The 12,859-nt window shown below is 35.6% G+C and overlaps 1 protein-coding gene across 4 annotated transcripts in view; it reads right to left on the minus strand.

Moving 5' to 3' along the window:
* GAB1 (GRB2 associated binding protein 1) overlaps positions 1 to 12,859 on the minus strand; it is a 167,171-nt gene that overhangs the window by 31,656 nt on the left and 122,656 nt on the right. For 2 of the 4 annotated variants that reach the window (XM_077139934.1, XM_077139936.1), the window contains exons 3-4: positions 3,025 to 3,250; positions 2,653 to 2,733 (exon numbers count right to left, since the gene is read on the minus strand). In XM_077139934.1, coding sequence (XP_076996049.1) covers positions 2,653 to 2,733; positions 3,025 to 3,250 — 307 coding nt within the window. The remainder of the gene's footprint in view (positions 1 to 2,652; positions 2,734 to 3,024; positions 3,251 to 12,859) is intronic. The other 2 variants (XM_077139935.1, XM_077139937.1) reach the window with 1 other exon arrangement.

The raw sequence follows: 12,859 nt of genomic DNA on the forward strand, positions 1-12,859 counted from the left end.
CGGCAACATCTGACACAGTGTAGTGCATTTATTCACTGAAACTCTTCCCCTTCAGTAACAGAATCCATATTGCACTATCCTGGTTTTCCTCTTCCCTCAGTGACTATTCCTTCTTCTCATTTCCTGACTCCTTCTTTTCTCTCTACCTGGGAATGCCAAAGGAGTTCAGTTCTCTAATCCTTTACTGCATGTACAATTAGAGAATCCTCCTTCCTCATGACTTTATCCTCTACTGAATGCTGACAACTCCTATCTTCTCACCAAACTCAAAGCCCCATACTTTTGACTGCACAAAAGATATTTCACCTTGATTACCCACTACACTACCACCTTGTTCAGTGTGTCCCAAACTCAATTCAATTTGCTTCTACACTGACCACTCTTCCCGGCTTGCATTAAAAGGAACGTCTTTATCTAGAGTTTCTAGACTCAAAACGCAGTCAGTTCTGATTCTTTTTCTTTGATTCCTACAGGCACCAAGTCCTCCTTCTTGCCCGAGTTTCTATTCCCCTGCTCTATTCCCACTCTCACCACCCCAAGGTTCAGGCCTGCATCACTGCTGAGGTCTACATTAAAGAACCTCTTAAATGGACTTCTTTCCTCTTCTTTCTCCCTCTTCCAATCTGTCCATGAGTCTCATTTTTATTGTGCTATCAGATCAATATTTTCAAAGCAGTTTTTATATCACTCACCTATGAAGAGAAAAACCTAGTAAGTGTTCCTACAGGCTTTGGGCACTACATGAAGACCACAAACTACTCCAAGAGTTAAGGCTACTCATAACCTGGCTCAACTTTGTATGAACTATCTTATATCCCATATTTCCTAAATAGAACCCTGTGATCTAGGCAGGCTTTCCTCCTTATTATCCACTGTCAACCATGCTCATTCTCACCTCTCCTTTTCTCCTATCAACTATGTGTACTTCAAATCATTCTCCTCCTATGAAATCTCTTGCTGTTTCCTTCATTTAAAAATCACTTACACTTCCCTTTCTTGGATTTTTAATGCACCTAGGTATATCCTACAATCTGTATATCATTTAGTTCAAACATGTGAGCTAAGAGTAGCTAGAGGTAAAAAGGGTAATAAAGTTCCCTCCCTGCCCTCGAATAGCTTTAATGGAGATACATAAAAATATCAAGCTATTTCCAATGTTACGATAAAACAGAGATATGAACCAGACAACCAGGATACCAAGGAAACCCAAAGAAACATTTAAACCAACCTGAGAGTTTGGGGAATGTTTCCTTAAGGAGCATATTCACATCTTAACTGAATCTGGCAAAGTTGCAAAGCAATTTTTGAATATTGTCTTGCCCTGTAAATACTTAATGAGTGTGTGCTTGGCCTTCTTAACAAGCTTTACTTGTAAACTCTGAAAGTGATTGTATCTGAGGGACTTGATCTTAAATAATTAGTCTGTACCTCCACAGCACCTAACATAATGATGGGCAAATAGACGGTACTTAATAAATATTTGTAATTCATTTGTCACTTTTGCAAAATATCGATATGAAATACATCTGGGCAATAATTTCGAGCATAATTTCTACTACAACAGAAAAGTTGTGATACCAAAGAGATCACTGAAGGGCACTATATAAAATGAAAATGCACTGAAAAAATGCCACTAGCTGTTGGCTTTTAAAAAGTTGATATTGAAAAATAATTGTGATACTCCATAAAATAAAAATCTGAGTAGCACAGGCAACAAAGTTGCAAGTGTGTAATTTAAATACTCACAGCAAACAAGCAAAATCAAGTTAGAATTTGATAGCATTAACTACTGTTTTACAACTGTTTTTTTTTTGTTGTTGTTCTTACAGGTAAAATCCCATTACAACAAATATACAGAAACCCATCTTTGAATGTTTGTGAGCTATTTCTATTATCTTAGAGAATGGTTCATAGAAATTATTTTGTGGCTCTTAACTAATTTTATATAAAGCAATTCTTTAACAAGTGCTCTGTCTGTTTCTAGCTCATGTCAACAGTCACTATAAGACAAAGATAACCAACAAATTGCATTTGTCAGGAAAATAATAATGCTTTATACATTAGAATCCTGTTTAAAAAAACATTTTCACATCTATTATGCAATTCATCCCCACTTAATTCTGTAATTAAGATAATAAATATATCTGATTGACCAGTGATTTTACTAATGGTCACACAGCTGTTAATGGCACAGAAAGCCTCCTGAGCATCATTTTCCTGCTTCCTTTACAAACAATGAAACAACTGCCCTCCAACTAACTGCCTCTGTCACCTCAAGCATTCCAACTACTCAATATCAAATATAAAATTAAAATATCCTATAATTTGGAAGAGGAGGGATGTAGGAGCAGAGAAGGATGACAGGGAAACCAAGGATTTGAGAAAGGTTTTATGTCTCCTGCTGTCAAGCACTGAACTCCATATACTTTTTTCTACTTAATAATTTGTAAAGTCAAGGCTTGGGTAAGCTCCGTTTCATTGCTACGTATGAAATGAAATGAATTTTACGGAATGAAAATTTTTAGCAATATATTTAATTTCTTCCAATTTCCTGACAATCCAATTTGTATATTCCATAGAATTTGCTATATTGGGACTTTACCTGTATGATTAATTTCTCAAACAGATCCAAAACAACCATGACACACTCACTGCAATGAAACCGCTTTGCTTTCAAAGTCTTCTAGCAGTAGATACTCCTCTCCTTCTTCAGAAACAAAAGATGACCCTTGGCTGGTTTACAATCACATAAGAAATGGAGCAAGATCACCATTTATAAGTCAGTGAAATCTGTTAAGCAAGTAATACTGTGAGTCTGTAACAAAGACTATGAAACAGTAAATAGATTTCCAAAAGAGCCTTGTAGATACACTGCTCTTTACCAAAGATGACAGAGATTGTTTTTTCAATAAAAACTCTCAAATAACAGAAATTACCATTGGACGACTACAAACCTGAATTATAAGCCTATGGGAATGGCATAAATATAAAATGTACAAACACACACACCCCCACAATACTTACCTCGTGGGTTCAGGCTTCTTGCTTTGACAGTTGATTAGCAAGAGGTAGTCTTGAGGATCCTCCTGGATGCCAAGAGTTTCCAGGTGTGGTGGAAGGTTTATTAGCTGATATGGAGGAGGTAGAGTAGCCGAGGAAGAATCCACCTGGGTGGAGGGTGGGACTGTATTTATAGCTAAAGGTAAATCAGCTGGTGCTTGTAAGGAGTTGCCAGGTGGCTTCACAGCATCTGCAACACAGAAGTTTAATTATCATTGTCTCCCATCTGAAGAACTTTCTTTTCCAACAAAGAAAACAAAGATTTACTTTTGAGTTTGAACATGAACTGTTTTAAACACACACAAACAGAATCTATCATGACAATGTCAGTTAAAACAAATACTACCTAATGGCAACATTTAGAAAGGAAATAATTATTGTCAAAGAAATCTGAAGAGTAGCGTTCCTCCTCCATTTTAGAAGCTCTAACGCTGTTTAATTTAGTTTGGAAGCTACTGGGAAAGAACAGGTTCAAAAGAGATTTTTTTCCTATGATAATAAACAAAACTGCTAACTTTCCAAGGAGACCAATTTTATAACAAGGAACTTACAGTTCCCGGTGCTTTGGGTACTAGGCTGAGCTCTTTATCTTATGTTTACTTTGTTGTTCAGTCTTTTCTTTCCATTCTCAGCAGAGAATTCCTCAGGCAGGAATATTTCTAAGTCCAAGAGTGGTGAAAATAAAATCTACTCATATTCAAAGAAAGAGCTCCTTTAAAACATCAGCTCTTTTCTCAGCTCATAGCCTCCTTGCCATTTAGTGGATTTTTGTAGTACTTTCATTAAAAGGGAGTTGGCAGTCATTATTAAGCATTTACTATGTCAAAGAAGGATATGAAAATAGCTAAATTGTGTAGAAAGAAGTCATTTGAAAACAAGTTGAAAACCTAGAACTAAAATCCCATTATAATTACTGATAGAAGCAAGTATACTTTTAAGAGCCCAGGGTAAAAAGTGCACTATTAGTTTGGTTAGAAATTCAAGGCTATAAATAATGCAGAAAAAGTACATGTTCAAATATGAATAAACAAATTTGTTGTTTGTTTATGTTATAACAGAGAAAGGTGGGTCGAAAGTGAAATTTTTCACAATGAAACATGACATAAAAGCTACTAAAAAGTGTTAAGATAGTTAATATATTTTTCCAAAGAAAATCAATCCAAGTCTTTTTGTCTGTTAATTCACTAGGGAGGGGCTAAATGTCAGCTCTGTCCTCTCTGGATAGTATATATTGAGTTAATATTCACATATGCACCATAGTAAATTTTATTTAGCTCATTTTATATCTCTTCCTCCTGGGCAGAGAAGTTCATATCCTAATTGTAAAGCTTGAATAATAACACATCAGTAAGTCCAAATATAACAGGTTATCTCTAATTATGGGTCCCAAAAACAAACAGAAAAGGATCATAACTCCTGTACTTGGCTTTGCCTTAAACGTAGTAGATGCTCCATGTTTCATTTACCTAGTAGAAAATCACTGAGCACTTACTCCGAGTCAGGTTGGAAGAGATTTTAAAAGCATGCGGTACCCACAAATCTGCAAAAACCATTCATCTGTATACACAGTTTGAAGTTTTCTCCTCAGGGAATCTGTGAGTCTTACTAAGTATTAATTACGTTGGGAAAACTTCTTTCAGTTAGAGAATTTGGCCTGGGTAAATATGTTAATTTCTGTCTTTTTTTAAAAATCATTTTTAGGAACCTGTTCCATGAAATATCAAATCTCAGACAAGAGCACTTAACAGAATCTAACATCATATTCCAGGAGTTAATTAGTTTATTCATTTTTTTCTTATTTATGGAAGGTGAGTATAGATACTGGAGAGAAAAGAAAAATGAATTTTTAGATATTTATACACCTAATGCCATAATTTCACTCGGTACTTATAAATATCATGTTAACATGTTGATTATAAATGTTGTATGTAATGTACTCTATGAAATGTTTTACTCTTTTGGTTCAGTTGCAAATAGACAGAGATTTATTTACAGAAACGTAAAATGCCACAGATTAATCAGTGACTCAGGGCAAATCCTTGTGGGTTATTAAATTTAAGAGAACTATGAAAATATTTACCTTTCAAAGAAGAGCTTAAGAAAAAAATACATAAAACATTGAGGGGGGAAAAAAAAACCAAGGGGTCAAAAAGCAGTTAATGTATCTTACAGGCTGTTATGCAAGTAATTTTACCTATTTCTTCCTTATATAGTAGAGGCATGGTAAACTGCATAATCCAGTTCAATGTCTAATTCTGACTAAAACAAAGTAAAGCAAACATCAGAAATATTTCACTATATAAAATAGTGTGACTTCTAGTTTCCATTGTAACTCCGAAAATAACTTTTCCAGGTGGTTGTTTTTACAGATTTACTTTTTTGTTTTTTCTAAACTATGCACTAAATGAATTGAGTGACTCACCTTGAGGGAAAAAAAAAAATCACCCAGCCAGGCAATCATGTTTGCCTGACCTTGTTTTTATTAACACAATGGGACCGTATAATTTTTAACCATCTATATCCCCTCGCTGCAAATGATGAAAGAGTTTTACTCTCTTTGCTGCTTCAAGATTGTCTCAATTTTTTGAAAATAAGTCTGGGATTGAAAGGTTCCTTTTAAAAAAACATCTTACAATAGGGGAAGACATATATGAACTTCTAAGAGGCAAGAACTAGAAAAAAACTTCATTATATTCAGCAGCAAGCTCTTGAAAGAAAAGACTTTTAAACAGCTATGAAAAGAAATCCATTCCAAACCACACTGGCATACAAAGGACTTTGAAAGGGAAGAGGGAAATGCTCAGAAAATGTACTACATCCAAAGTTTTAGTCTTTAGGATTACTTTACTCATGTTAATTTGAGTATACTCAGCTCTGCATATTTTAATAAAAGCATCGCAGTGTGTCTAAATACTCTCTAAAACAAACTTCTATCCAAAGTTAACCAACACGGTCTGAGAAAAGAAACATCTGTTTGTTTCATCTTATAAAGTGGATTATGCCACAAAGTACCAAGCAGACCAATTTGCTTTCTACCTTGCTTGGGTATCTAACTTACTGCTCTTTCTAAGTAACGTTGGGTATCAAATATCTGAGAACCAAACATTGGTTTAAGGTTTGCTTATGTGTGTAACAATTATTTCCCATCTCTTAATCCAGAAGGCATGAGGAATATAATTAACATCCATTAAAGGCCTAATAACCTGCTGGAGCAAATCTTAATTGAAATTTACTTAGAAAGGTAATAAGTACAGCCAAGGAAAGCCTTAATAAGCTTCCAGTGAAGAGAAATAGAGTATCATGTGAGGAGAGCCACAAATAATAAACCGGCCTACACGATCCGACCTCAAGCCTACCGCAATTTTATCCTACTGGAATCAAACGCCATGGTTTTAGGGTCCTCACAGAAGGCAGGTGCTTAGATAATGCCTCCAAATCCTCAGAGAGCTACTTTGTTTTAGCCAAATGGCACATGAGCTAATGCCCAAGGAAGCAATTCTATTTCTTCTTGCTGGTAAGGTACATTTCAAAACTGACGTCCTAAGTTCTCTGATTTTAACGACTAACTTATTGTATCTGAGCACACAGTAGTGAGACTGTGGGGCTGCCCACAATCTTGTGAAGAGAGAAGAGATTTTTTGAAGATGGGCTACATCTGCTGATGGAATATTTATTAATTTACATTGCAAAAATGTTAACATTATATATACGATTAAAGATCAAGGGTTAATATTTCTATTGATTAATGATTTTCCTAGTCTCTTGTAAAATTTTCTTTCTGTAAAAAGAAGCATTTCAAGTAGATACTATGTCTAATTCAATTAGCAAATAATAAGGGAATCCACAAAGCTGATGCTAAAATAACCATCTTCTCACTTTGAACACCCCATTTTTTGTGGAAGAACATTTTATAAAGGTAAATTTAACAAGCGGATAAAAACAAGAAACAGCAATAGTTTCAATTTTCAGTGAAGCAATCTGTAGGTCTTTTTCAATTTATATAATCAGATCCTCAATCATAGCTCAATCTGTTTAATGTGTATTTCAAATAGAAATTTTTTATATTCTTATTTGTTATGGTTCTTTATTAGATTATGAAAATATTCTTAGAGACATTAAAATAAACCCCTAGGAAGTTCTGACAAGTGCCATAATTCTAAACTAGGGGTGACACGGCACCAGAATCACTTGCGAGGCTTTTTAGAAATCTAGGTGCCTGAGCTTTTTAGAAATCTTGGTGCCTGGGTGCAACCTAAGGAGACCAAATATGCTGATTTGAAACTGTTATGTACCCCAGAAAAGTCAAGTTCTTCTAATCCTGAGTCACCATTATAGGGTGGGACCTTTTGATTAGGTTGTTTCCATGGAGATGTGACACACCCAATTGTAGGTGTGACCTTTTGATTAGAAGGAGATGTGACTTTGCCCATTCAAGGTGGGTCTTGATTAGTTTACAGGAGTCCTCAAATGAGTCAACACAGGGGAACATTTAGGAGAAAGCTTAGACACAGACATTTGGAGATGCAGAGGAAAATGCCAGAAGGACCCACTGGACCTGTGAGAGTCATCTCAAACCAGAAGCCCTGAGAGAAGCCCAAAAGATGTTGCCATGAGTCTTACCATGAGATGCCGAGCAAGCCAGAGCCCAGAGTTCTGCCCCAGGGAAACCAAGAGAGACCCAACCCAGCCACATGCCTTCCCACGTGACAGAGGAAACCTACAGCCATCTGACCCTTTCTTTGGAGTCAAAGTATCTTCCTCTAGATGTCTTAGTTTTGGACATGTTTATGGCCTTTAGCACTGTAAACTTGTAACTTAATAAATTCCTTTTATAAAAGCCATTTCATTACTAATATATTGTATTCCAGCAGCTTCAGCAAACTAAAACACCAGATAAACCGAAATCTTAGGGGCAGCAGCCTGAAAATGTGTTGTAAGATAAAACAAATCAGAAGGCAACAACAACAAAAATAAGTCTCTGATTGAATTAGTCTTCAGGAAAATGTAAATTAAAACCTCAATGAGATACCACTACATACCCACTCAAACAGCTAAAATTAAATGACTGACAGTACCAAATGTTGGTGAGAATGTAAAGCAACAGGAATTTTCATATACTGTTAGCAGAAATGCACAGTGATAAAATAACTTTGGAATAGTAAAGCTACCAAAGCTAATTATACATATATCTTATGACATAGCAATTCCATTCATGGGTATATGCCCAAAAGAACTACTGGTTATATGCTCACTAAAAGACACGTGAGAAAGTTCACATTTTATATTTGTATTAGTATTAGTTAAAAACTGAAAACAAGTCAAAACATTCAAATGGAAAAATAAGTTGTGATATATTCATACAATGAATGCTACATAATATGAAGAAGGAACTTCTGTTACATGCTACAACATGGATGGGTCTCACAGACTTAATATTGGAAGAAAGATGCCAGGCTCAATGGTTCCATTTATATGAAGTTCAAGAATAAGGAAAACTAATCTGTGGTGATACAGGTGAAAAAATGACTGCATTCGGATGGGGGCTTTATTGGGAAGAAGCACGAGGAAACTTTTTTGGGGGCTGGAAATGCTTCATTTCTTGATCTGAGTGGTGGTTACACCGACATCTATTTCTGTGTCTAGATACAGAGATATAAAAACTACACTGAACCATATATACCAAATATTTGAGCCCCTTATAATTTTATGTCATACCCCAATATAAAAAGTAAATAAGAAAATAAAAATCCTCCCTGACTGAGAAAGGCTACCTCACAGGATGAATTTACTAGATGTGTAGTAGGACAAGGGACCAAGAGGAGGAATAATAGAGGTGAATTATAGGATTACAGATACGCCATCTTGTGTGATTACAGCTGAACATCTAAAGCTGATCAAAAACAGCTCTGTTCCACTCAGAACTGCTTCCATTAAAAGATTTTGGAGATATCTGAACTTCCTTTCAAATCCAAAATCTGTCAACTATTTGTTACATATATTCCTCTAGGAAAAATGTGGCACTTGCCAGATGAACTATACCCAAGGAAAACAGTGATCCTAAACCTAACAGTCTATCTTTTAATCTTCATTTCGTTCTACACTACTTTTTTTTCTAAAATTTTATGTTTAAATACGGAGAGCCTACTGAACAATGCAAACTGAGTATAGTCTCTACTCCAACTTAAATATTTAAAGAATCAGTGAATCAGCGAATCAGCAGTCTAACAGAATCCACATGTCAAGCTGGGATTTTTCTACACTGGAAAGATATTTGGAAATGTAGATAAAAATTATCATCCATTTATTATCTTTTGGCAATATTTGGCTTTCCGGAAAAATAATAATTATAACAATTAACATTTATTGAGAGCTTATTAAATGCTGACCAGGATTAAATGAGTTAATCCTCAATTTAATCCTCAAAACAACACTGTAAGGGTTGATTGTAAAGTTCTAGTAATGGATGGTGGTGATGATAGCACAACACTGCAAACACAATTAACAACATTAAATTATACAGTTGAACATGATTAAAAGGGGACATTTTAGGTTGTATATATGTTACTAGAATAAAAAGTTAAAAAAAAACACACACATAGGACTGCACAACCCAATGAACCCTATTGTAAATGATGGACTATAGTTAATAGAAACATTATAAAAATGTTCTTTCATGAATTATAACAAATGAACCAATGCAAGGTGTTAATAATAAGGTAGCATACAGGAACGCTGTATTTTATGCCTCTGGTAAGAATTATATCAATATTTCTTTACAGATATATGTTGTATAATCTTGAATTTATTACAAGGAAGTGTAGTTACTATGGAAAATAATGCACATGAATCATCAAAGGATGTTATAAATGTAGGAAATAGAGAGTTTTTATGAGGATTAGGATATTTGTGTGATCTTAAAGTGCCTCCCCACAGACTTCTTATGAGTCACAAGGAGAAAAACTATTTTATAAGGAAAAAAAAGGAAAAGAAAAACATAGCTTATACAATGGAGATATAAGACAAGCCCACGACTGGAGGATCACAATTAACTAAAGAGAGGTGCATGGACATTGTGTGCCTCTAACATGCTACCCTAAGAAGGCATCACTTATGCAGTATTCCAGACAAGAAGGTACTACTTGAATCTAATCACAAGGAAACATTAGACCACTCCAAATGAGGACTTTCTACTACAAAAGGTAGGGGTGGAAGGTGAGGGATTGGGGTGGACTTTAAAAATGTCAATGTTATAAAAGTCAAAGAAAGGTTGAAGATCTGTCCCAGCTTAAAGGGGACTAATGAGACATGACAACTAAATATAATTCTTGATCACAGATTGGATCCTGTACTGGAGGTAAGAAGTGCTATAAAGGCCTTTATTGGGTCAATTGCCAAAAAAGGAATACAGATGGTACATTAGACAAAAATACATAAATGTTGAGTTTACTGAAGTTGTTAACTATATTGATATATAAAATAATATCCTTATTCATAGGATATATGCAAAAGTATTTAGGGGTAAAGGGCCATGATATATGAAACTTACTCTCAATTGGCTTGGAAAAAATTATTATATGTATGTGTATATATATCCATATATATCTATATGTGCATGTATCCATATTCATCTACATATAATATACATACACACACATATACATATAATATACACAAACATATACATACACACACAGACATACACATAGAAAGAGAATGCAAATATGAAAGCAAATGGGGGAAAATATCAATTAGTGAATCTGTCCTATTCATATTCTTGAAACTTCAAGTTTGAAATTATTTCCAAATAAATTATCTTTTAAGGATGTACACATAATAAAATTTAGTTCTCTGCACATCTAGAAAGTGTACAGGAGCTGCCTGTACTGGCTTGAAAGGATTATGTACCCTAGAAAAGCCATGGTTCAATCCAGATCCAATCTTGTTGGAGCAACCGTTTCTTTTAATCCCTATTCAGTACTGTATGTTGGAAGCTTGATTAGCAGGGAGATGTGTCTTGCCCAATCATGGGTACTGACTTTTTTTTTTCTTTTGTTGGCAAGAGCAGGCTCTAGGAATCGAACCCAGGTGTCCAGCATGGAAGGAGAGAATTCTCTCAATGAGCCACCATTTCCCACCCTTAATTTTTTATTAAAGGGAGATGTGACTCCACCCAATCCAGGTGGGTCTTGATTAGTTTACTGGAATCCTTTAAAAGGGGAAGCATTTTGGAGAGAGAGCCGTAGAGCCACAAGAACCACGAAAGCCTATGAAGCCAGAGATCTCTGGAGATGAAGAAGGAAAATGCCCCAGGGAGAGCTTCATGAAACAAGAAGCCTGAATAGAAAGCTAGCAGATGTCGCCATGTGCCTTTCCAGTTGAGAGAGAAACCCTGAACATCACTGGCCTTCTTGTACAAAGGTATATTTTCCTTGATGCCTTACACTGGACATTTCTATAGCTGTGCTTTAATTCGGACACTTTCACAGCTTTAGTACTATAAATTTGCAACTTAATAAATTTCCCCCTTTAAAAGCTGTTCCATTTTTGGTATATTGCATTTCAGCAGCTTTCAAACTAGATCACTGCCTTAAGTTCTTATCTAAAGCAAAGGGTAGGGTGGAAAAATTAATAAATTCACAATGAATTAAAAATGTGTATATTTTCTTGAGTATACATATACATGTGGATCATTCTGTGGATACAGACAGTAGGTAGCGTGCATATGTTCCAGTTTCCCATGCTCCTTTATCCTGTAAGATAGCATTACTCACAGATAATTTGTAATCCATACAAAATCTGTTTTTTTAAAGGAAGAAAAGTAAAACTGGGTATATAGAACTTAGCTTGTTCCTGCCCCCAATATATCTACAAGCGTATTTTTCCTCTACAAACAGTTTTTAACCTAAATGCATTAGGACACAAAGTACTTTAAGTCATAGCTCACTGAAATTGTCATTGTGGTTGTTTTGCCTAGTTGCAAACAAATTCAGTATAGATAGATCATATTAATAGAACTAATAAGGGTATGATATAGTTCCTTCATTATTGTCAGCTTTGAATGAATCTTTAATGTATCATTTAATGGTTAAAAATTCAATTAATAACTCTAGATGGGCCATTTTTGACACAAATGTCCACGTAGCTGAAAGGCATCTAAGCCTAAATGCCTAATTCCTAAAGAGGAGATGATGGCAGTATACACTAAGCAAGGATGACAGAGGTGGTAGGCATCTTTTCTTTTTCGGATAAACACAATGTGGAATATACATGTGTGCTGGTTTGAAGCTGTTATGTCCCCCAGAAAAGGCCATGTTCTTTTAATCCATTTTTGTGGGTGGGACTATTTGATTGGTTTTTTTTCTATTGAAATGTAACCTACCCCATTCAAGGTGCATCTTTATCCTTTACTGGCATCCTTTGTGAGAGGATAAAAAACATAGACAGGGTGGGCCACGGTGACTCAGTGGCAGAGTTCTTGACTGCCATGCCAGAGACCTGGCTTCAAATCCCGGTGCCTGCCCATGAAAAGAAAAACAATAACAACAAAAAAACACAGACAGTCCAGAAAACAGAGAAACACCCAGAAAGAGCTTTGAGAGAAAGGTCCCTGAAGAGCTAAGAGAGGACCCACAGAGGAAGCCATTGGAACCAGAGCTGAAAGCAAAGAAATCTGGGAGCAAAGGACAGCAGACACCAGCTATGTGCTTTGTTTCCTGACAGAGGAACCCTGGATACCAGGGGTCTTTCTTCAGAGAAGGTATCGTCCTGTTGATGTTATAAATGGGACATTTTCATGACC

The sequence above is a fragment of the Tamandua tetradactyla genome, chromosome 22 (genome assembly GCF_023851605.1).
Source record: "Tamandua tetradactyla isolate mTamTet1 chromosome 22, mTamTet1.pri, whole genome shotgun sequence".
In the NCBI taxonomy this organism is placed as follows: domain Eukaryota; kingdom Metazoa; phylum Chordata; class Mammalia; order Pilosa; family Myrmecophagidae; genus Tamandua; species Tamandua tetradactyla.